Source organism: Carassius carassius, chromosome 33 (genome assembly GCF_963082965.1).
Source record: "Carassius carassius chromosome 33, fCarCar2.1, whole genome shotgun sequence".
Lineage (NCBI taxonomy): Eukaryota > Metazoa > Chordata > Actinopteri > Cypriniformes > Cyprinidae > Carassius > Carassius carassius.
This window is the reverse complement of record NC_081787.1, coordinates 1,438,534-1,465,670: the sequence shown is the minus strand read 5'-3', so window position 1 is coordinate 1,465,670 and position 27,137 is coordinate 1,438,534. Positions and strand designations below refer to the sequence as shown.

Genomic DNA, 27,137 nt, shown 5'->3' with positions numbered 1-27,137 from the left:
TTGACATAAATTTGAAAATAAAAATAATTATGTAATTAACAAATAATAATTTATATATTATACAATAATTGTATTTTTTTATAATAAAAAAGCGTTTCCCCTTTAGAAGTGCACTCTATTAATTTGCTAAAAATAATTATTAAAAATATATATATATTATAATAACACTAGCTTTCAAATTTTTTTGTATTGTATCAGTTTTCTTTTCATTTATTACACAATCAACAAAGCAAAAATACCTCTAACACTAGCTTGCTCTATTCTTTTTCTTTATTATGTTATTTAAAAGCCTAAGCTAACGGAGACTTGTATATCATTGCTCTCTTGTTGCTTCCTCATTTGTAAGTCACTTTGGATAAAAGCATCTGCTAAATGAATAAATGTAAAAGCTAAAGCATAAATTGGCAGAACTACAATCTCAGGCTTCCAAATGAACAAACAAAGTGGTGGTTCTTTTCGAAAGCAATGCTATGATGGCAGACGCACCTTCGAGGTCTGCGCCTCCTCCACCAGTCTGACGATCTGCGAGAGCGTGGTGTCTGTGCCCACGTGAGTGGCTTCGATCAGCAGAGAGCCGTTCTGATTGATGGAGCCCGCGATCACGGTGCTCCCCGGCCTCTTCGTCACGGGCATGGCTTCACCTACAGCACAGGACAACTGAAACACTGAGACGCACAAATGTCACAACAATTATGATATTATATCGTTGACAATAAAAATATTGCACACCCCTAACCTGGTTCCCTGAACCTTTTCGACTCCAAGGCCCCCTTTTACTTTTCAGTGTGTGATCACGGTTGCCAGGTTGGGAATATTAAGTATACCAATGGGCAGAAAATATATCGATGCAAGAAAGAAAAAACACTTTACATTTACATTTAAATGTATTCATTAAGCAGACGCTTTTATCCAAAGCGACTTACAGATGAGGACAGTGGAAGAATAGAGCAAGCTAGTGTTAGAGATCTTTTCACACACACACACACACACACACACACACACACACACACACACAATTGCATAATAAATGAAAAGAAAATAGAATACAAAAAGATTAGAAAGGTAGTTAGATTTTTTTAAATAATAGAATTAGAATAGTGAGTGTTAAAGTTAGAGGGTCAAATAAAGATGGAAGAGATGTGTTTTAAGCCGATTCTTGAAGATGGCTAAGGACTCAGCTGTCCGGATTGAGTTGGGGAGGTCATTCCACCAGGAGGGAACATTAATTTAAAAGTCCGTAAAAGTGACTTTGTGCTTCTTTGGGATGGCACAATCAAGCGACGTTCACTTGCAGAACGCAAGTGACACAAATTTAGGTAAATGGGTGCAGAGCCAGTGGTAGTTTTGTAGGCAATCATCAATGCCTTGAATTTTATACGAGCAGCTATTGGAAGCCAGTGCAAATTGATAAACGGAGGTGTGATGTGTATTCTTTTTGGCTCATTAAAAATTAATCTTGCTGCCGCGTTCTGAATTAATTGTAATGGTTTGATAGAATTGGCTTAAAAGACCTGCCAAGAGAGCATTGCAATAGTCCAGCCTGGACAGAACAAGAGCTTGAACAAGGAGTTGTGCAGCATGATCCGAAAGAAAGGGCTTGATTTTCTTGATGTTGAATAAAGCAAATCTGCAGGATCGGACCGTTTTAGCAATGTGGTCTGAGAAAGTCAGCTGATCATCAATCATAACTCCAAGGCTTCTAGCTGTTTTTGAAGGAGTTATGGTTGATGTGCCTAACTTGATGGTGAAATTGTGATGAAACGATGGGTTTGCTGAAATCAAAAGCAGTTCTGTCTTGGCAAGGTTGAGTTGAAGGTGATGGTCCATCATCCAGGAAGAAATGTCTGTTAGACAAGCTGAGATGCGAATAGCTACCGTCGGATCATCAGGATGGAATGAGAGGAAGAGTTGAGTGTCATCAGCATAGCAGTGATATGGGAAGCCATGTTTCTGAATGACAGAACCTAATGATGCCATGTAGACCGAGAAGAGAAGTGGTCCAAGAACTGAGCCCTGAGGCACCCCAGTAGTTAGATGTTGTGACTTGGACACCTCACCTCTCCAAGATACTTTGAAGGACCTATCTGATAGGTAAGACTCAAACCATTGAAGTGTGGTTCCTGAGATGCCTTTTGCCAGTAAAGTTGATAGGAGGATCTGGTGGTTAACCGTGTCAAAAGCAGCGGACAGATCAAGCAGGATAAGTACTGAAGATTTGGATTCCGCTCTTGCCAGTCTTAGAGCTTCAACAACTGAGAGCAAGGCAGTCTCAGTTGAATGTCCACTTCTGAAGCCAGATTGGTTGGTGTCAAGGAGGTTGTTGTGTGTGTGAAATGTAGAGACTTGGTTGAACACAGCTCGTTCAAGTGTTTTTGCAATGAAAGGAAGAAGGGAAACTGGTCTGTAGTTCTCTAAAAGAGATGGGTTGAGGTTGGGTTTCTTAAGTAGTGGAGTTATACGTGCCTGTCTAAATGATGAGGGAAAAACACCAGTGTGGAGGGATGTGTTGTTGATGTGAGTGAGTGCATGTACAACTGCAGGAGAAATGGCTTGAAGGAGATGAGATGGAATAGGATCAAGCGGGCAAGTTGTAGGGTGATTAGAAAGGATGAGTTTTGAGACTTCTGCCTCAGAGAGTGAAGAGAAGGATGTAAATGAGTGTATGTTTGCTGGTGATATGAGCTTGACTGATTGTGGTGTGGAAAATTGTGCACGAATGTGTTTAATTTTATTAATGAAAAACGTTGCAAAGTCGTCAGCTATTAGAGATGAAGCAGGAGGGGGAGGAGGAGGACAAAGAAGTGAGGAAAATGTTTTAAAAAGCATGCGAGAGTTAGATGAATTGTTAATAGGGCTGCACGATATTGGGAAAAAATGACATTGCGATATTTTATTTTTCTGCGATATATATTGCGATATTTTTTCTTACAAACAAAAATGGGGTGAGCACACTTACATTCTCATTTTAAATGATTTAAACATCGACACCATCGCGTCAATTGATTAATATGGGGGAGGGAGAGAGAGCAAGACAGCGCTCGTGTTGTTTGAAGACGGCTCGCTCTCTCTCAGTCTCTCTCGCGCGCGCGCTCTCTCTCTCTGTCTCTCTCGCGCACACTCTCTCTCTGTCTCTCTCGCGCGCACACTCTCTCTCTGTCTCTCTCGCGTGCGCGCTCTCTCGCTGTCTCTCTCGCGCACGCTCTCTCTCTCTCTCTCTCTGTCTCTCTCGCGCACGCTCTCTCTGTCTCTCTCGCGCTCTCTCTCTGTCTCTCTCTCTCTCTCTCTCTCTCTCTGTGTGTCTCTCTCGCGCTCTCTCTCTCTCTCTGTGTGTCTCTCTCGCGCTCTCTCTCTCTCTGCCCTGTTAAACTTGCATGTGTTTTTCAGTCCTGTCAATGAAAAAACTTTCACTCTATGATGGTTAAGCTGTGCAATTAATCTGCGAATCACATTCATCAAGGGCCGGGGAGCAGCTGGCCCGTACAGTTAATGAATAACAGATCAACTACGACAGCCTACATCGCACATCCTGCGATGTGACTATCGTGGATTCGTACATCGTGATATCGATGCTTAAACGACACATCGTGCAGCCCTAATTGTTAATTTTGTTATGGAAGTATGCCATTTTAGCAGTGGAGACATTAGCAGAGAAGGAAGATAGGAGTGACTGATACATATTAAGGTCAGTAGTATTTCTGGATTTGCACCACACCCTTTCAGCAGCTCTAAGCTTAGAACGGTGTTCGCGTAGAACATCAGATAACCAAGGAGCAGAAGGGGTGTTACGGGCTGGCCTGGAAGATAAGGGACAAACAGTGTCTAAACAAGATGTAAGAGTGGAGCAGAAAGTATCAGTAGCATCCAAAGATGCAAACAGTTTAGGGGAAGGAAGTGAAGATGAAACCATTGCAGATAGTCGGGAGGGTGAAAGTGTGCGTAGGTTACGTCTAAAGATGACATGTGGAAAGATGACACTTATTGGGGGATTTAAACTCTTGACATCTGGCAACCGTGACAGAATGCTTGTAGAGGTTTGTTACCAATGCAAGATCACGCAAGTGACAAATTAAACATTTTCAGGAAAAATAAGCAGATGATTATGCATGAGAGAAGCAGAAATCGTGATCATGGTTAACTTATCCATTGTGAATCCCTAGTGTACACCACAATTATCCTGTTTGATTAAACTCATGTCAGTGGAGAGAAAGTGCCCTCTCGAACCTGTAATGAGAGATTCGTCTGCCATCGAGTGTCCCTCGATCACTCGGCCATCAACTGGAAACTTCCCTCCGGGCACAACCTTCACAACATCTCCTCTCTGAACCAGCTCCACATCCACCTGCTCCTCACTGAGAGACAGAGAACGCAGTCAGCTGTGCTTTCTGTTTGATAGGAAATCCAAATTAAACAGCACAGAGATGCACAGACCTTAACACAGACATGTCATCCTTCAGTGTAACAACAGTGGCTTCTGTGGCCTGTAAAGACATCAGCTTGGACAAAGCCTCGGAGGTCTTACTCTGCGATTAAACACAATGCAACACATGAAGAGATATAACAAGCTAGCAAGCGAATAGCTTGTGTAACTGGAAACTCTTGCTCACCTTTGCTATCTGCTCTAGCCACCTGCCCAGCGAGATGAAGACAAACAGCATGGGTGGAGTATCGAAAAATGTGATGGGGTTCACTTTCGCTCCTTCGATCATGGCAACCAGGATTATCACCACGGAGTATGTGAATGCAATCGTTGTGGCAAGAACAATCAGCACATCCATATTGGCCGTCCTGTGCTTGACGGCTTTATAGGCTTGAAAGTAGAAATACCGGCCACCGATAAACTATTTAAGACAGAGAAAACAAGCGTGGTTACTAAATACAAAGAGATCTTTCATAAAGCATTTACCAAAGTTTTGGCATGTTTTCAGCCAACTAAAGACCCAAGAAACCGTGGTTTACAGTGCATTTATAACAACTATTGGGCGTTGTTAGGCACAACGCAAAACCACAGCTATTTTACAGTTATAAAACACTTATTCCATACACATAGTAAGGCTTCACAAAATAAAACAGAGGGAATAAAGTGTAATGATATTAATAAAAACAGTGTAAACAATGTAGCTCCTCGGAATCAGTTGTGGTTGCAACAAAGTTGTTGCCGAGCAACACACAAACGTAAACAAAGGTGTATGTTACTTTGTAGCGTTATTTAGAACAGCTTTGAAGTCGGCTCAGCCAATCAGAATCAAGGAGCGGAACTCTGGGCTTTATAAAAGGAATTCAAACTTAGAAAGTGCATTAATGAGCCACAAGCTGGCAACCTGAACGGGGACACAGAAGAGAAACGAGATCAGGTTCATGATGGAGAGGCCCGGCAGCAGCTGTTTCTCCAGGAACATGGCGGAGTGGTACTTCTCTCTGTCCTCGGCCGAGGCGTTGTGGTGGTGGGACATCTCGATCTGGTGATCCACGATTATCATGTAGATCATCATGCCCATGACTGGCACGCAGAAAAACATGCTGATGAGGAACGATCTTTTCCACCTGGGAGGAAACAGGACGCCAGCATTAGCTCTGACCTACAACCTTGTGAGCAACCAGACTGCTGCTAGACTACTTTTCCATTGTTTTTCTATGAGGAGTTGTGTCTTCTGCAGCACCTCGCAAAACACACAACATCACTCAAGCAAAAAGAAGCAAAGCTTTTAAAAATCGCAAATTGAGACCTCGTCTATTTCCTCATTCTACTGCATTAAAAGTGCCTTGAAAACAGTGATATTAAAAGATCAAATTCAGTACACACCTTATTGACGATGCATGCTTTATACAGGCAAGAAAAATGGGCCTGAAATGAATGCAACGTGCTTAACGTCTTCTTTATAATGGTTTTCTATAGGAAAACATTTAATATTAAACTTTGCACACTGCGTTTATGTTCTGAGTTCATCTGCTTGCCTGTGCAATATGCATCATCGATAAGGTGTACAGAATTTAACCTTTAAATATCACATTACATTACTTAATATTGTACGTACACAGAAAGATAGTAAGGACATTGTAAAAATAGTCCATGAGACACCAGTGGTTCAACCTTAATTGGATGTTTTTTCATTTTTCTTTGTGCAGAAAAAGTATTCTTGTAGCACTGAACCACTGATGTTTCATGGACTATTTATGTGATGTCTTGACTATCTTTCTGTGCCTTGACTGTGGTAGTTCCTTTGCTGTCTATGAAGGGTCAGAAAGCTCTCGGATTTCATCAGAAGCATCTTATCTGAAGATGAACAAAGGAATGACATTAGGATGCATTTTTGGATTTTTGGGTGAATTCCTCTGGAAACATCATTTGCACAAATACGTTAAAATTCCACGATGATTATTTAGGTAATAGTTTTAAAAACTCATTACAGAAACGTATTGCTCTTATTCGCTCATGTACTTACTGTCGGATCTCACGGCTGTGATCCAAGTGACTCCCAGGACCATCTTTCTTCACCAGAGAGGCTGTAAATCCCAAGTTCTGTCCATCAGAAAAGGGAACATAATGAACTGAAACACAACTTAATAAGTGGCTGATTCAGAATGCCGACTGATAACGGATTGCTGAAATATTTCAAATTCTATGCAAGCATATATATATATATATATATATATATATGTGTGTGTGTGTGATATATGTGACCCTGAAACACAAAACCAGTCATAAGGGTCACTTTTTTTAAATTGAGAACTATACATCACGTACAATCTGAATAAATAAGATTTCCATTGATGTATGTTTTATGTTAGGATATGACAATATTTGTCTGAGATGCAACTATTTGAAAATCTGGAATCTGAGGGTGCAAAAACATCAATATATAGAGAAAATCGGCTTTAAAGTTGTTCAAATGAAGTTCTTAGCGATGCATATTGATAATCAAAAATTAAGTTTTGATATATTTACGGTAGAAAATGTACAACATATTTTCATGGAACATGATCTTTACTTAATATCCTACTGATTTTTGGCATAAAAGAAAAATTTATAATTCTGACCCATACAATGTTATTTTTGGCTATTGCTACAAATACACCCCAGAGACTTCAGACTGGGTTTGTGCTCCAGGGTCACATTTATCTGTGTGAACGTGACAGTGAATTCACCTCTATCCATCGGATCACGTCTCTCGGGCCGGTCACTTCTGGGTCATATCTGATGTGGGCTTTATTAGTTGCCAACGCAACTGAAGCATAGAGGATGCCCTTCTGCTTCATCAGGTTAGACTCAATTTTGTGAACGCAGGAGGCACATGTCATCCCTCTGACCTGTTAAACACAGACACGTCATCCTCAATCTTGTGCTGATAAGAAAATGGATCACAAATCAACAACAGCTAACCACAAGCTCCAGGGTCCCATCGGAGCCGTCGTAATCCTCCATCACTGAAGCCGTGAAGCCGAGCTCTCGGATAAACTCCGCTATTCTCTGAGGATCGATGATCGAGGCGCTGTAGCGAACCTCGGCTTTACCAGCCATCAGTGCAACCAAAACTGAGTGTACACCTGGGGGAAGAATGCACGATGCCACACTAAATACAAACGTTTGTAGATTTTGTATTAAGTATACAAAGCTATTAATATGAGATTTGTAACAGATGTACTGATTAATCAATTTTAGACACCATCACTATGATTTAATACAATGCAATTCTAGCATGATTTTATTTTATAAAGATCTGGGGTTACCAGTGCTGGCTGGCTAAATATATATATAAATATAAATATAAATATATTATTAAATATATTAAATATTAATTATAATATTTTAAATAAATAAATAAAAAAAAAAAAAAAAAAAAAAAATATATATATATATATATATATATATTTATTTAAAATATTATAATATGTATATAATGGTGTTATATTAATTAATTTATTATTTTATATTATTATTTATCAAATATAATAAAATATTATAAAATTAAAATATTAGTAAAATATTATTTGTTCATTCTTTTATTATTTTATTTATTTGTATGCTTATTTTTTTATTTATTTGTTTATTTATGCTTGTTTATTTATTATTGTATTTTATTTATTAATTCGTTTCGTAAAATTAAGAAAAAAATTATTTCAATACATCATTAACAATAATATATTTTTCTTTAGGAAATCATTATATAAAAACATAAGAGAAACAACAATAGTACTGATAAAACTCATATACAATCTTTGAGTTTTAATCAGTGATAAAAATTCTAAAATTCTTCCAGGAGAGACTTTTTAGTTTTTTTTCTGAATTATATCGTAAAACTGAACATTCTATTAAAATATATTTACACTCGAAAGATCCTTACACAAGTCTCAAACTAGTTTCTTTTCTCCTTTCAATAAATATGAGTCTTGAACATGTAATATGGATTAAATAATCAGATTACAAAAATGAAGTACTTTTAATTAGAGTAATTACATCTTATAATGCTCACAATCAAATTAGATATACATTTTAATGGATTACAATTACATATTATTCACACAACAGTAATAAATTATTAATAATTCATTAACTCTCTCTAATTCTTTTTTCTCTTTTAATATTCCTTTCTAATATTCACAATGAGGGTCAATGACATTCAGCTAAACAAATAAAATATTTATTTTTAGTGTCAAAGTGTTTAAATTAATTTTATTTGACATTGTATGATTTAATGAAGTACTTGCTTTTTATTAACTCAAAAACCCTCTGCAGTTCTTACATTAAGCCCAGTTTAGGAAACCCTGGTGCAGTGTCATGTTTCATGCATTTTATGATGTTGATATCCAAAAAACATTTTTTTTCTTTTCCTTTTTGCTTTTTTATATCAATACGCTACTTTTAAGAGTCAGTTTAAAACAAGGTTGATTTGGGATACCGTGCTTGTTCTTCAGGTTCCTCTCGATGTTGGCCACGCAGGAGGCACAGGTCATTCCACCAATCTGGATAAAACATTTGGAGATGTTGTTTGTTGGTTCAGCGTAACTCTCTGCTTCAGTCTCTTTCACGGCTGACCGGACTGGAGATAACGACGAGCTCCAGACAGACGGCGATTGGCTTTTGACCACTGAAGGCACCAATGAATTTGTCTCTGAAAACATGACAGGACAAGGTTAAAAGAGACTTTTAACTAAGTTTCAGTGGAAAAGACAATGTAGGGCACTGCTGCTGTGCTTTTTATAATTGACCAATATGCACTCCAAAGCAATGACATGAAAACAACTTTTTAATTTGTTCCATTCTTTTAGTTTAATTAAATTAAACTGTGCTACTCTAAAGTAAAATTATATCAAATGTTTACAGAACGAGATAGATGTGGTTGATAGGTGAATTTCACAAAATCTAGCAAGAACATATCTGGTTCATATTTTACCCACACACACAAAAAAAAAAGAAAAGAAAAAAAATTATTAAAATTATTAAAAAACACGCGCTCTCTCTCTCTCTCTCTCTCTCTCTCTCTCTCTCTCACACACACACACACACACACACACACACACACACACACACACACACACACACACACACACACACACACACACACACACACACAGATCTACAAAAGGCCTATTAGTATTATTAAGACTGTGACATTGTTACAATTACTGCGAAGCTAAAAAAAAAAATAGAGTACTGAGAATGAAGAGTTTGGTTCCAAAACAGGATGAAGGCAATTTTTTTTTTGAGTTACGCCAAAATCAGTATTGTATTTTGTCGGTATTGAAAAGTCAAAAAAGTTTTTTGCAAAATGTGATATTTGCAGAGTTATTAGGTCATGTTTTCAAGTTGTGATCAACTTACTATGTTCTTACTGTGTATTTTAACAACAGTTTCTATATGAACAATAACTTTCATATTGATTCAATGGATTTATTATATTTTGAGAAAAAAATTTATTATGGATTTATTGCATTTTGGGGGGAAAATATTTTTTTCAAATAACTCTTTGAAAATCTACATCTGGATCTGAATTTATGTTATTATAACATAAAGATACTATGTGAAAGTTTGAAACAGAAAATAGTGGTTTTCATCTAGCCTTTTTCTTTGTACAGAAAACACATTTTTACTCAAATTATTCAGAATGGGTTCATTGCGTTTTGGAACCAAACTCTTCATTTAAACATCATGGTATCGCTTAGGTTGCTTTTTATATTACATTGAGTCATGATGACTTGCATTTCTGTATTCTATAAATAAATACAACATCTGGACACATGACAATGCGGTTGAGAATTACGACGGAAATGTGCTTTTGTCATGACAATAGTGTCACAGTGCCAGAAAATCCCAATCGCCCAAAACTAGACTTCATTGTCTTAATGCAAAACATCATTTATGGTTTTCGTTCTTTTTATGGAACGGTGAAATATGACCAGGACACAAGTTCCTTGTTTTCGGAACCAGTCAGATATGGTATTAAACATGGTAAATGGAAGCTCAAATGCAAAAACAAAAACCAAGCCAATCTGATATGGATTACTTTTACAATATCTTTTTTATGAGTATTTCGAAGCGCCAACAATTTGGTAGAATAGACTTTCAATGGAAGGACAGAAATCTCTTAGTTTTTATTAAAATATCTTCAAGTGCGTTTCAAACCTGAATGGAAATCCTGACAGAATTGTTATTTAGGGGCGACTTAACACTTTCATCAGCTTTTTTTTTTTTTACAACAGATTCTCGATTTTTATGATTTTGAACTAGTCAACTTGAAAATGCAACTACAATATGATTCAAGTAACATTTTCTTTATTAACCCTCTAGTCAAAGAAATTTATTTTCCAAGTGCAGCACACATGAAGCTGTCAACATTAGGGCTGACAAAAACCATAATTGTTGATTATTCCCTTTAAATTGTAATTGCGATTATTAATTACGATGATCACAATTTACATTGAATGAGGTTTATACCCAGTGTTATGCTAGTTACTAACAAAAAATAGTAACTAGTTACAGTTACTAGTTAATTAATTCAAAAAGTAACTTTTATGCGTTATGGTCTATACAAACACAAAGTAAAACAGAAAGTAATTTTTAAACACTATTTTGATTGAGTCAGACCAGCACAAACTGAATATTGTATATCACAAGGATTTCTGAAATAAATAACAAAACACCTGAATAATATATTCAGAATCAAAAGCTAAAGTGGCTTCTGCATCATAAAAGCTGTTGTGTTGAGCCCTTAAAAATGTTCCTTTCACAGCTTAAGTATGAAAACTATCAACAATGGACAACTTAACACAAAATATTTTGAAATAAATAAATGAAAGCAATCTGAATTATTCAGAATCAATTTCGATATGTATGTTTAAAAATGAAATCTCTGTTATCATGCTAAGGAGCTGACTGAAAGCCGGCGACTCCACAGTAGAGACAGGCTGCATGTTTTCAACAATGTTTCACCTGTATGAGAAAAACATACAGAGAATCACTTAAGACACTTTGCTGTAGACCCATTCCACATAATAATATTCATTAAAACTGTATGTTAACACGTAGGAGCTCGCTGCATGAATCCGTGAGTAGGCTACAGTTTACAAATCCATGGGAACGGATTGTGAAAGTGTGCGCGCAGATTATGAATTCGTGGGTACAGATTCAAAAACCGAGGGTACGGTTTACAAAACCTGAGCGCACGGATTGGAAATTCGAACCAGAAAGACACAGCTTACTTTTGACTAATAGGTTTTTGTCTTTATGCTCAACTAAAGTGAAATAATGAGCATATTTCCACTTTGAGAAACTCGTGTTGCTCTCGCCTTGACTCGCCATGACTGCCGCACATACTTGAATAAACGGAGACACGCCCACAGTGTGTCTTCGTGTTTACAGTGGTTGGCATCCACCAATCCTACAATGCGTCGCTGCTGCAAACAGGTTAGGCTGCACTTCAGTCAAAATTAATTGATTTTTTTTAAGTAATGGACAATGCACCATATGGTAATGGTAACGGAGTTAATTTATTTAAAAAGTAATGTGTTACAGTATTAGTTACTGTCAGAAGTAGGTGCATTACAGTAATGCGTTACTAATAACCCGTTACTGCCCAACACTGGACAAACTGACTCAAATGATTCGCGAACCTGCTTTGAACTCCCGAACTGACTCAAATGATTCGCGAACCTGCTCCGAACTTCCAAACTGACTCAAATGATTCGCGAACCTGCTCCAAACTTCCAAACTGACTCAAATGATTCGCGAACCCGCTTTGAACTCCCAAACTGACTCAAATGATTCGCGAACCCGCTTTGAACTCCCAAACTGACTCAAATGATTTGCGAACCCGCTTTGAACTCCCAAACTGACTCAAATGATTCGCGAACCTGCTTTGAACTGCCAAACTGACTCAAATGATTCGTGAACCCGCTACGAACTCCCGAACTGACTCAAATAATTCGCGATCCCGCTCTGAACTCCCGAACTGACTCAAATGATTCGCGAACCCCAAACTGAATAAAATGATTCGCGAACCTGCTTCAAACTTCCAAACTGACTCAAATGATTCGCAAACCCGCTTTGAACTCCCAAACTGACTGAAATGATTTGCGAACCCGCTCCGAACTCTCGAACTGACTCAAATGATCTACGAAGCCGCTCCGAACTCCCAAACCGACTCAAATGATTCACTCTCCGAACTCCCAAGCTGACGCAAATGACTCGCGAACCCACTCCGAACTCCCGAACTGATTTAATGTTTTGCGAACCCCAAATTGACTCAAATGATTCGCCAACCTGCTCCAAACTTCCAAACTGACTCAAATGATTCACGAACGAGCTCCGAATGATTCACGCTCCGAACTCCCATACTGACTCAAAGGATTTGCGAACCCGCTTCGAACTCCCAAACTGATTCAAATGACTCGCGATCCCCAAAATGACTCAAATGATTCGCGAACCCGCTTTGAACTCCAGAACTGACTCAAATGATTCGCGAACCCGCTCCGAACTCCCGAACTGACTCAAATGATTCACGCTTCGAACTGCCAAACTGACTCAAATGATTCATGCTCCGAACTCCCAAACTGACTCAAATGATTCGCGAACCCGCTTTGAACTCCAGAACCGACTCAAATGATTCGCGAACCCGCTCCGAACTCCCGAACTGACTCAAATGATTCACGCTTCGAACTGCCAAACTGACTCAAATGATTCATGCTCCGAACTCCCAAACTGACTCAAATGATTCGCGAACCCGCTTTGAACTCCAGAACCGACTCAAATGATTTGCGAACCCGCTCCCAACTATATGCTGTTTAAAAATGAAATCTCTGTTATCATGCTAAGGAGCTGACTGAAAGCCGGCGACTCCACAGTAGAGACAGGCTGCATGTTTTCAACAATGTTTCACCTGTATGAGAAAAACATACAGAGAATCACTTAAGACACTTTGCTGTAGACCTATTCCACATAATAATATTCATTAAAACTGTATGTTAACACGTAGGAGCTTGCTGCATGAATCCGTGAGTAGGCTACAGTTTACAAATCCATGGGAACGGATTGTGAAAGTGTGCGCACAGATTATGAATTTGTGGGTACAGATTCAAAAACCGAGGGTACGGTTTACAAAATCTGAGCGCACGGATTGGAAATTCGTGGGCTAGGATAGGACATTCGAACCAGAAAGACACAGCTTACATTTGACTAATAGGTTTTTGTCTTTATGCTCAACTAAAGTGAAATAATGAGCATATTTCCACTTTGAGAAACTCATGTTGCTCTCGTCTTGACTCGCCATGACTGCCGCACATACTTGAATAAACGGAGACACGCCCACAGTGCGTCTTCGTGTTTACAGTGGTTGGCATCCACCAATCCTACAATGCGTCGCTGCTGCAAACAGGTTAGGCTGCACTTCAGTCAAAGTTAATTAATTTTTAAAAAAGTAACGGACAATGCACCATATGGTAACGGTAACGGAGTTAATTTATTTAAAAAGTAATGCGTTACAGTATTAGTTACTGTCAGAAGTAACAGCGTTACTAATAACCCGTTACTGCCCAACACTGTTAATACCATTGTTTGATCCAACTGCATGCCATATATTTATATGAAAATAAACAAGATGAAAACACTAACTGAAAAACTTTTAGTGCTTTCCTGTAGCATTATGCATCAAATGTGAATTATACATCGGATTGGTTTCTTCTTTAATCAAAAAATCATTAAAAAAATCATAAATATGAATGGTATTATAGCTATACTAAAACAATGGTAAAAACCTTAAGATAACATCTAAAAACACACACACATCTTAAACACGCAGAATAACATAACTGGACTTTGAACGATTAATTGTCGCTTTGAATAATTACGTAATTGTAGCAACCATAATTGTAATCGCGATTAGAAATGAAATTAATTGTGCGGCCCTAGTCAACATGATGTAAATGTTAAACAAATCACTTGTTAAATATCTTTGCAAAAAAGATGCATTAACTACAACTACATCTACAAACAATCTGAGGGTGCAAAAAAAAATCATTTAAATATTGAGAAAATGCCTTTAAAGTTGTCCAAATTAAGTTCTTAGCCATTAGTGTTGTCAAAAGACCCGGTACTTCGGTACCAAGTCGGTACTAAAAAAATGAAAATGTGATGGTACCAGGTCTCTGTAAGTACCGGTAGTAGGCTACCGAGGTCCCGTTCAAACCCGGTTCTTGACGCATACAGCGCTATGATTTCCGTGAAGCAGAAGACGCGGACGGAATCTCAAAATCCAGTCATGAAAATGAAACTTACATTTTAATATGGACAGTCAAAGAATTTGTCAAAGTTAGCATAAATTAATAATAAATTAATTTTTAAATGTTAAGCCGCAAAAGTTGGTTGAAATCTGAATCCTGCATGATCTGCGTGTCTCTGTGTGAATGAATGAATGGCAGAGACGTGCGGGTTTGTTTACTACATAGCAACCCTCTAAATTGCGAGTACACCATTCGCATATGCTAATAAATCTTCCTTCTGGCGACTAAATGATTTCTAATATTAGACAATGGCTAATAAATTCTCCGATTTTACTCGCCATTGTGTGAGTTAGAGGCTAAGTATAAGTTTAGCTCAGATATATGTTCACTTGCCGAACACTCTCTGACTGAGCGCTTTAAAGTTTCACTCTCAGTCAGGAGATCTGTGTGATTCAGTTCATCTCAATGGATGCACAGCGCACTTGTGTTTAGTGTACCTCTAGTGTGAAGGCGCACAGATCGCTGTCACACACGCAGAGACCGAGAGAGAGAATTGACGCACTACATTTAAACTATTCTTGGTTGTATTTTTTCCTGTCAAAATAGTGGCATATCTATGGAAATCTTCCGCTTTTAAGAATAGCTGGGTTTTCCGATAACGTAAGTGTGTGGAGTTAATGCGCTAATGGCAATCTCATTGGCTGGCGCTCACCTATTATCGTTCGTTTTGATTTCAGCAAATCAGTTCGAGCGAATGCACAAAACCTGATTAATATTCATGAATCCAGCAGCTAAATAATCCTTAGTAATCTTTAGTGTGTTTTTATAATTCTTCTTATTAGAATTCGTATCAATATTATCTTATCAGTATTCTTGTTAGTTTTTCTCACCTCCTTTTTTTTTTTACAGAAACACTGAATGACAAAAAAAGCACCACCACCATTCCAGTTAAAATGTTCAGTTAAATTGACTAATATGCATTTAAACACGGTTATCAAGTTTACTTCTAATTACTAAAGTTCTAATTATATATCAGTCTGGCGAGTAAACTAAAATATTTAATGCCCAATGGCGATTCAATGGCAGAGGTGTCCGAAGAGGGTTGCATAGACTGAAGCGTGTAACATTTGCAGTAATCTCAGCATCTGCCATCTCAATGAGGACATAAATACATAAACAACATCACCAGAACTGTTCTGAGTCACTTCACAAGCATTTTACCATTTCATTTGAGTAAAACCAGTGTCAGTTTAAAGGTATTCACGGCAACCCGTCAAAATAATTTCATTTTTACAAGAAGGCATTGTGCTAGAAATATTACTATTATTTAATAGAAGGTATGTGATACTGCTAATACTGTTGAGAAAATTAATAAAACTTTTTAAAGAAATAAATCACACAATATTTCTTCCATGTTTTAATTTTAACAGCAAATCCTTTATTTACCAAAAAATAGAATGTGTTAAAATTTCATTAATTAAAAGACAAATACAAATTTGGGTGAAACTTATTTACTGTTTTTTGTATAATTGTATTACTTGTAAAAAAAACTTTAATCACAATTTTAAATAAGTATAAAGAATGGCGTTGGTTTTATTTATAGTGATAAAAAGTGTGTTTTTATTTGTGTTTTTTTATTAGCATATTGTGTTTTGCTTTGGTACCGAAATTGGTACCGAGAACCGTGGATTTTCACTGGTATCGGTACCGAATACTGAAATTTTGGTACCGTGACAACACTATTAGCCATGCATATTACTAATTAAAAACTAAGTTTTGATATATTTAAGGTAGGAAATGTACTAAATATATTCATGGAACATGATCTTTACTTAATACCCTTATGATTTCTGGCATAAATTTTTTTTGTATCATTTTGACCCATACAGTGTTTCTTTTTTTTTGCCTATTGCTACAAATACAGCTCAACGACTTTCGACTGGTTTATAAAAGGTTTGCTATTCCAATTTGCGTGATTTAAAGACTAACAGAAGAAGCACTTACCAGGGAGAAAAGCGTCGAAGCCCATGTCCTCTATAGCGGCCCTCAGCTCCTCAGAAGTCGTCACTAAAGGGTCAAACTCAAAGGTTCCCTGATGATTGGCCAGTGACACTTGGGCGGATCTCACTCCTTTCTTCTGGGAGATCAGGCCCTCGATGGACTGGACACAGGAGCCACAGGTCATGCCCTCGATGTGGATCTCTGCGACTGATCCCAGCGGCTGGAGGAAGCCTGGCTCCGGGGAAGCTGGGAGGATAGCTTTAAAGTCCCCAGGAGGAAGGGCTTCGATGGCCTTCTGTAGCTCCACCGCTGAGGTTTGTTTTGGGTTGTGTTCAATCGTAGCTTGTGTGTTCTCCAAGGACACCACGACCGAACTCACTCCAGGCAGCTTGGATATATTGTCCTGAATATTGACCACGCAAGACTTGCATTGCATTCCCGTTACCTGAAACACTGTAGTGATGCTGGAGTCTGTGGACGGCTCTGAAACCTTCTCCTCTGTCTGTTTGTGAGCGCTGAGCAGGCGCTCAACTTCACTTGCTGAAAGCTTTAACTGACGAGGTTTGGATTTAACAATGGCTTTGAAACCAGCCACCTCGATTTGGTTCACAATCTCATCCAGCGTGATGACGCAAGGCAGGTAGAGGACAGCGGCCTCCTGGGACGCGAGGGAGACTGAAAAAGCACAGACAAAACCAAAAATAAGTTCTAGAGTAAATTTTTCCCATGACTAAGACGAGACCGCATTAAGGTCAATAAACGATAACTGTGACTATATCAACATGCAATATCGTAATGATTGGAATTACTATAGGGAATTTTACTGTTGAAATTGTGTTTGTTTATGCCATTTGTCATATTGTAGACAGAGAGAGCACATTTCTAAGTCTTTGATATTAATTAAAATATTTAATAGCCTGTAATAAATCAGTACACTAGATGAGGTAAATTAAACCATGTGTATGACTTCACATTGTGCTTATTGGTGAAAGAGCAATACCTGAAATGCAAAAGTAAAAAATATTTTTGATTATAATTTTAAGGGGGAAAAAGATGTACATATATATATATATATATATATACACACACACATAATTTTTATTTAGCTTAAAAAGCAAAAAAAAAAAAAAATCTTTGCAAAATTTTTTGAGATTTTTTTTTTTATATATATAATTTTACGCAAAAAAATCATTTATAATTTAGACATTTTTTGCTCAAAAAAAGCAAACAAAAAATAAATCTTTGAGTAAAAAAAAAAAGTAAATATATATATATTTAATTTTTTTTTTTTACTCAAAGATTTATTTATTTTTTAAAGCAACATTTTTTTTAATCAATTTTTTGGATAATAAAATATATGTATATGTGTTTCTGTTTTTTTTTTTATTAATCAAATCTATTGTTTTTGCCAATGCATGTTCATTCATGTCTTATTATTACTATTATTATTATTATTTTTAAAGAAATCGAGTACCAATGTCCTCTACCGAGGACACAGTATAACTTATGAATTAAATATATATATTTTTTTTACATAATTTTTAATGCTCTAAACAATGTTAAGACATGGACAAAAGCTCACTTTTTCCTAAACCTGTTCTCTCGGGTCTTAAAGTTGATTTTACCACATAAACTTCCCAACGCATGACGGGATTAAATGTTAAAGTTCACTGGAGATTGTTTTACTGAAGCAAAGGCAAAAGTCACATGATACCTTTGATCTTCTCAATGCCTTTTAACTTCCCGATCTTGCCCTCTATGGTTGTAGTGCAGGACAGACAAACCATTCCTTCAACACGCATTTTCACCGCTTCGACTCCGCCGGAGGAGCGAGGACTCGGCCCTTCCTGTGCTTCAGGAGCCAAGCAGCTCATCACGTCCCCGAGCCGCTGGATCGAGTCTGTGCTGAAGACTGTGCTTTCTGTTCGGACTGCTGCTGACGAGGCATTAATAAGACTGCACTCAAAGCCCATGTCTTCAATGGCTCCTGCTAAGGATTCTGGACTGTGCCGAGTGTGCTCATACGTCACCGTTACGTTACTCTGCTCCAGAGACACCTGTGGAACAGAAAAGAAAAAGCTCATACTGTGCGAATCCGTCAGATTGAGCCACAATAAAAGCCTTACAGTGACTCGTAGAGCAGCATTGTTCCAGTAACCAGAGATGCCACACGTGCTTGTGATTGCACGACACATCATTATACAGCAGATATGTGTACTCCACTACATGATGCTTCTTCAGATTAATGTTAATAGCTCTCTTGATAACCTTTAAAGCAAACTCACTGACCCCTGGTGTAACAGCTGAAAATACATACAGTAGTTTACCAAAATACACACATATGTGACTTCTGACATTACAGACGATTAATCACATCCAAAATAAAGGAGTTCATTTACATAATATATGTGTGTACGGTGTATATTTATTATTTACATATAAATACATATATATATATATATATATATATATATATATATATATATATATACACATACACATATATATACATACACATATATATACATACATACATACATATGTATATATATGTATATATGTGTGTGTGTGCATAATTTATATTATATACAAATGTAAATATTTTATATATATATATATATATTTAAATACAACCCGAATTCCGGAAAAGTTGGGACGTTTTTTAAATTTTAATAAAATGAAAACTAAAGGAATTTCAAATCACATGAGCCAATATTTTATTCACAATAGAACATAGATAACGTAGCAAATGTTTAAACTGAGAAATTTTACACTTTTATCCACTTAATTAGCTCATTTAAAATTGAATGCCTGCTACAGGTCTCAAAAAAGTTGGCACGGGGCAACAAATGGCTAAAAAAGCAAGCAGTTTTGAAAAGATTCAGCTGGGAGAACATCTAGTGATTAATTAAGTTAATTGATATCAGGTCTGTAACATGATTAGCTATAAAAGCTTTGTCTTAGAGAAGCAGAGTCTCTCAGAAGTAAAGATAGTAAGTAAAAAAACTTTAAAAACAATGTTCCTCAACGTCAAATTGCAAAGGCTTTGCAAATCTCATCATCTACAGTGCATAACATCATCAAAAGATTCAGAGAAACTGGAGAAATCTCTGTGCGTAAGGGACAAGGCCGGAGACCTTTATTGGATGCCCGTGGTCTTCGGGCTCTCAGACGACACTGCATCACTCATCGGCATGATTGTGTCAATGACATTACTAAATGGGCCCAGGAACACTTTCAGAAACCACTGTCGGTAAACACAATCCGCCGTGCCATCAGCAGATGCCAACTAAAGCTCTATCATGCAAAAAGGAAGCCATATGTGAACATGTTCCAGAAGCGCCGTCGTGTCCTGTGGGCCAAGGCTCATTTAAAATGGACTATTTCAAAGTGGAATAGTGTTTTATGGTCAGACGAGTCCAAATTTGACATTCTTGTTGGAAATCACGGACGCCGTGTCCTCCGGGCTAAAGAGGAGGGAGACCTTCCAGCATGTTATCAGCGTTCAGTTCAAAAGCCAGCATCTCTGATGGTATGGGGGTGCATAAGTGCATACGGTATGGGCAGCTTGCATGTTTTGGAAGGCTCTGTGAATGCTGAAAGGTGCAACATATGCTTCCCTCCAAACAACGTCTATTTCAGGGAAGGCCTTGTTTATTTCAGCAGGACAATGCAAAACCACATACTGCAGCTATAACAACAGCATGGCTTCGTCGTAGAAGAGTCGGGTGCTAACCTGGCCTGCCTGCAGTCCAGATCTTTCACCTATAGAGAACATTTGGTGCATCATTAAATGAAAAATACGTCAAAGACGACCACGAACTCTTCAGCAGCTGGAAATCTATATAAGGCAAGAATGGGACCAAATTCCAACAGCAAAACTCCAGCAACTCATAGCCTCAATGCCCAGACGTCTTCAAACTGTTTTGAAAAGAAAAGGAGATGCTACACCATGGTAAACATGCCCCGTCCCAACTATTTTGAGACCTGTAGCAGAAATCAAAATTGAAATGAGCTCATTTTGTGCATAAAATTGTAAACTTTCTCAGTTTAAACATTTGCTACGTTATCTATGTTCTGTTGTGAATAAAATATTGGCTCATGTGATTTGAAAGTCTTTTAGTTTTCATTTTATTAAAATTTAAAAAACGTCCCAACTTTTCCGGAATTCGGGTTGTATATATAAAAATAAAAAAAATATATATATATATATACACACACACATGCACATGTATGTATTATATATGTATTTTATATATATATATATATATATATATATATATATATATATATATATATATATATATATATATATATTAGGGGTGTAACGCTACGCAAAAATCACGGTTCGGTACGTACCTCGGTTTTAAAGTCACGGTTCAGTTCATTTTCGGTACAGTAAGGGAAAGAAATGCAAACATTAAACTGCAGGTTGTTTATTACTATAAACTTTTTTTTACAATTTGTTTACACTCTTTTTTGAAATACTTTTTAATAAAATATAAATAAAATAAAAAAAGAATAAGAAATAAAATACTGCTGCAAAGTTCTCCACTAAATAAAATACTCTCAGTCTCAAACCAATATCATATAATAAAATATAATGAAAGATATAAATAAATAACTATGATTACAGTGCAGCATTACCAATCCCAGCTTGTAGGCCTGCTCACATTTAAAAAATATATAATATAACTTTTCCAAAGTGTAAAGTGCAGCATGAACAGTTTCAGTTTTGAGACCTGCTCAGATTTCGTTATTGCGTTGGACCGATCTGAATTAAGAGCAAAGGTCTGTTTAAATGTCGACGGGAGCTGCGTTTGAATTACAATCGTTTTTTCCTAGTTGTAGTGATGTTCACACTCGCGTGATGCCTTTTGAAAACCTTAGGCCGGTGACACACTGGCATATTGCACCTGTCAAACATAGTCTATTTTGCCGTCAATACTGTTGACGGTGTCCTTTATCAGTAGGCTTTATATTTATGCTCAACATGAAGTATAGATATTGTTGTGAAGACAAGATCCTGGTCTGTCGGCGGTCTCCCTCTATGTCACCTACAGTAGCAGCAGCGCCAGCGCTGCGCCAGGCACGATTCTGGTGTGTAAAGACACAGAAAACACGCAGCAGAAACGCCACGCTCACGCCACGCAGCAGAAACGCCACGCAGCCAGTGTGTCACCGGCCTTAGAATCAGCTGCAGGGCGGGATTTCATTCGTTTGGAAACACGAAAATGTACTTATGTTCCGCAAACAAAATATTGCATTCGGTCATTCGGTACACACGTGCACCGTACCGAAAGCCCTGTACCGAAATGGTCCGGTACGAATACACGTACCATTAAACCCCTAATATATATATATATTCGGGATGCACCGATCATGATTTTTCATGGCCGATTCCGATACCAATTTTTTTACAAGCAAACTGGCCGATACCGATTTCCGATTTTTTAAAATCTTTTAAGCAACAAACAAGAAAGAAGAAAAGTATGCATAAACAAGATATTTGGTATTTAATAGGCCAAACTGGCTTTTGGCTATTGAAAACAATAACCGTAACCATCAGAAATTAATGTCAGTAACTGCACAGTAATTAGCCTACATTCAATGCAAACATAGATGGTACAGACATCAGCATTTAGCTTTTGTTTTTGAATTGTGTTGAAACTACATAGAACTGGCCTTAAATGAAAAGATTAACTGTAACCATGTGAAATTAAAAGCAATAACTGCATAGTTCTACAGTCCAAACAACACAATCAACACACATTCAATAAGATGTTTCTTAATCAGCATTCAGTATTGTAGTTTTTAAATTTGGTAAAAAAAAAAAAAAAAAGTCTTTACCAGTGAGACTAAATAAAAGTATGCTATATAAATACATTTTCCAAAATGTTAAAATCAAATAATGTTGGAGCGAATAAAACAAAGATGCAAAGCGTTTCATTCATCCAATTAAAAAAAATAAAAAATTAGGGTAATGATTTACATCTATATTTTTTTACTTGAGCCAATGAAAAATAAATAACTTATTGTCTCAAGTAAAAAAATATAGATGTGAATCATTACCCTAAAATGTTTTAATTGGATGAATGTGTGCTACAGCAGGTGATTTTTAAATCAAATTAAGTTTATGTAATTTTAAGGTAAAATAAAAATAATCATCCGAATGCAGAACTGACGTTTATTTCTGGCTTTTCAAATGTGTATGCAAGTTCTAATAAAAAAAAAAATTTCATTTCCAGTACTGATCGGCTGCCTGTGTCCTGCGCACAGATTTCGAAATACTCTTCCACACAAAGACATAGCGAACGATTACAATGTAGTCTGTGTACGCGAGCGCACTTCCGGAAAAATCGGCCGAAAAAAGACCAAAAACCAATTTATGGCCGGTCAACCCGTGCATCCCTTATATATATATATATACATAATAAATGTACACCGTACACACACACACAAATATATATATATATATATATATAGCTTTTGGAAGCGATTGATCAATTGCCAGCACTTTTACAGATTTTCATCACATTATAAGTTTACATTAGACTATAAATTCAGGCCATATATTTTATCTACGATCGTCTGAACAATTATCTCATAATTGGGACATTTTTTATTCTTTTAGAATGCTTACATTTTTATTTTTTTTATCCAATCATGTTGAGTTCAATGGAAATGGAGAAAGCTTTTTTTTCAGTTCAGTTTATTTTATTTATAAAGCACAATAAAACAACATTGGCTGATACAATATCATTTTACTTCTCTAGGAGATAGGCTTTTAGTTTTGCCTGTAATGATGCTGAAAATTCACAGGTCAAACACGTTTTTATGTTACATTTCTAGTTTTGACCCACATTTAGTGAAAAATTCCAACCATTTAAAAGATTTTTTTAATTTTAATTTTTTTTATTTTTAAAGAAGTCTCTTCTGCTGATCAGGGCTGCATTTATTTGATCAGAAATACAGAAAAAACAGTAATAATGTGAATTATTATTACAATTTAAAATAACTGTTTTCTATTTTTAATATACTTTAAAATAACATTTATTTCAGTGATCAAAGCTGTATTTTCAGCATCATTTCTCCAGTCTTGTGTCACGTGGTCCTCCACAAATCATTATAATATGCTGATTTATTATCAGTGCTGGAAACTGCTTAATATTTTTAGGAATCTGAATCATATGACCCTTAAACCCTGAAATCCAAACAAGTTTGTTTCCACACAATCAGCACAGTTTCAGGTCTATAGCCTCTTCTTTGTGTTGAGTGCATTGACTGCTGTTTGTTTCTGTGTGTAACAAAGCTTTTGTATTTGACCGTACTGGTCAATAGCTTTACCACCAGACGGCTTTTTAAAGGTTAAAACAACATCTTAGATAAATAACTATTTCATTATCTGCCCGTTTGACCCATGTCTGCAGGGTGACTGTGTTTTAAGGGAAAGGCCAGGATGAATTAGCACAATTTAGATTGTGGATCTAAGTTCAACATACGAGTGGCTTTCGTCAATCACGTAACTGTTGCTGGAGGGAAGGCTATTTGGTAAATATTATCACCAGCATATCTTTGTCAGATTGTTTTGTCAGCCGCCCAGAAAGCACAGGAGTCTGATCAAACACACAATGATTCATGGAAAAAGGACACCAGGAAATTTAATCTGTGGCTCAGTTAGGTTTCTGTGTTTGTTTAGGGATAAAAGATGGAATTTGCACATGAGAAATGTGTTAATAATAGTGAAACTGAACACATGGTCAGACCAGTCGTGAGCTCAGAGAGATAGAGTATAAGGTCTAGCAATAAACTTATATTGTGGTAAATATACCTTTAACATACAACTATATAACTGTTTAACATTCAGTATACATGCCATTTTAAGCATGAAGATATTACAATTTAAGATGCTGCAAATAGATACACAATATATACATATACAATACAAGACATCAAAATGATAACAAAAAAACAACAACTCAAATTTAGTTTATTTTACTGTTTAATCCATTTTGAATAATTAATTCATTTATTAGTACATTATTCAAATCAAAAGTTGTATCTGTTAATATTATGTAATGCACCTGAGCTAACATCAACTTACAAATACAATAACATTTTTAAATAGACTGTATTCTGTATATATATATATATATTCAGGTTTTATATTTTATCATATATAATAATCTATAATAAATTACATTTTTATAATAGATAATTTAATATATAATAATATTTAACTGTATTATATTTTATAATATAATTTTTAATACCAATATACATTTCATAATATATCATAATATTAAATAACAATATGCAATAAATTGATTACATTTTATAAAATATAATAAATTGAATTTAATAATATATATAATAGTTTTAATACCAATATAATACATTTGTTAGATTTTACAATATATAATAAATTAATTTTATTAACTTAATAAACTTTTAATTAATTAATTAACTTTTATTAACGACCAGTTCGTACCAAGCCGTAACACAAAAGAGGGATCAAGCAGAAACGTTTTATTTAATTAAATATATCACAACCAATAATTATAAACATAAGTCCAGGGGTAAGGGAAAACAAAATCTTGAGGCTGCAATGTGTGAGAAAACACAAGGAGCCACTCATGAGGACAGCTTCCCCAGAGAGTGCCTGTCCCAAATAAAGCACACAGCACAGCACTCTTATATACACTCTAGCTAATTATCAATTAGCATGAGGAAAACCAATCAGGAGCTCTCATGACCTGGATCAATAGAATCAGAAGACTCAGGGTCGTCACAATATATATATATATATATATATATTTTTTTTTTTTACACTGCCGTTAAAAGGTTTGGGATCAGTAAGTTTTTCATTGTTTAAAAAAAATTATTCTGCTCATTAAGGCATTATTTAAGTGATCTGAAATACAGAGAAACTGTAATATTGTGAAAATGTATTACCATTTAGAATAATTAATTTCTATTATAATATATATTAAACTGTAATTTATTTCTGTGATGCGCAGCTGTATTTTCAGCATCATTCCTCCAGTCTTCAGTGTCACATGATCTTCAGAAATCATTCTAATATGATGATTCATCATCAATGTTTGAATCTATTTTGCTGCGTAATTTTTTTGGGAACCTGTGATACGTTTTTATTCTATTTAGTTTTTAGTTTTATAGGATTTGAATAGGTTACAAAGAAAAGCATTTGTTTAGAATATAAATCTTTAGTAACAATATGCACTATAATTTTTTTATTTTTCCTGAAATAAATTAATGCTTTTATTCAGCAAAGATGAGTTGAATTTATTACAAAGTGATAATAAAGTATAAATATGAATACTATTAGTATGAATTATTATTAGTATAATAAGTATTAAATATTATTAGTATAAATATCAAAAGTATAAATATTCTTTTTTATATAAATCAATAAATATTTATTTTAAAGTATATTAAAATAGAAAACTTTATTTTAAATTGTTATAATATTTCACAATATTACAGATTTTTTTTCTCCAATTTTTCTGATCAAATAAATGCAGCCTTAATAAGCAGAAGACCCTTCTTTAACAGCACTGTATGTACAATCCAACACATATTTGCACAATGTTTACTGGAAAAACACTAAAAGAAAATGCTTATAGACTGAATTAGTATTTTGAAACCCACACAATGAAGAAGTAACACTCTTGTTAATTGGTCAAGCATGCACGGTGATAGTTACAATTATTATATTCATAAAAAGGTGAATGCAAAGAGGTAAACCTCACATCGACCTTGTGTTCATTTGTTGAGTTCAGCATTAATGTCACTCTCACCTGTATATGAATGACCCCCGGCAGAGCCCCAATCCGGCCCTCGATGGACTGAACGCAGGAGCCGCAGGTCATGCCCTCGACCCCGAGGGTCACATGACACAGATAAGCCCTCCACGCCATTCCTCCATTGGAAGGAGAGAGAAAACAAGACACATGTAAAACTGATACAGACCCACAAACATCATCAGACACTTCCTTCAGTTTAGCTACATCTTCTTTAGACAACAAACAGTGAAACGACCAAATTAAAGCAGTTCTGGACAGGATATTTAAAACAGGCACAACCTCTGAATAACAATTACATGAATATAGCGAAGTTGTTAATTAGGGTTATTCAAAAATAGCATGGTATTACCAAAGATGGCACTTTTTTGGCAAGTATTAAACATATGTATGAAAAAACAACAACAACAAACTTGACTGTCCTTAAAATTAAACATAATTAAACACCTTCTGATCGTAAATGATACATTGGAATTGATTTTAATTAAATTAAAGCTTTTCCTGGAGACAAAATGTCCAACATGACCACAACTTAAGCATCGTGCACTAAATAAATCTATATTTACACAATTTTTACACTCCACAAGTCTGTCTTTACATTTT

At 36.0% G+C, this 27,137-nt stretch overlaps 1 protein-coding gene across 2 annotated transcripts in view; it reads right to left on the bottom strand.

Annotated features, from left to right (window-relative positions):
* LOC132113482 (copper-transporting ATPase 1-like) overlaps nt 1-26,651 on the bottom strand; it is a 34,937-nt gene extending 8,286 nt beyond the window's left edge. For both annotated transcript variants that reach the window (XM_059521259.1, XM_059521260.1), the window contains exons 1-12: nt 26,532-26,651; nt 18,425-18,767; nt 16,714-17,385; nt 8,895-9,107; nt 7,379-7,542; nt 7,144-7,305; nt 6,441-6,517; nt 5,319-5,541; nt 4,605-4,838; nt 4,429-4,520; nt 4,222-4,349; nt 487-641 (exon numbers count right to left, since the gene is read on the bottom strand). In XM_059521259.1, coding sequence (XP_059377242.1) covers nt 487-641; nt 4,222-4,349; nt 4,429-4,520; nt 4,605-4,838; nt 5,319-5,541; nt 6,441-6,517; nt 7,144-7,305; nt 7,379-7,542; nt 8,895-9,107; nt 16,714-17,385; nt 18,425-18,767; nt 26,532-26,651 — 2,583 coding nt within the window. The remainder of the gene's footprint in view (nt 1-486; nt 642-4,221; nt 4,350-4,428; nt 4,521-4,604; nt 4,839-5,318; nt 5,542-6,440; nt 6,518-7,143; nt 7,306-7,378; nt 7,543-8,894; nt 9,108-16,713; nt 17,386-18,424; nt 18,768-26,531) is intronic.
* Between the last annotated feature and the right edge of the window lie 486 nt (nt 26,652-27,137).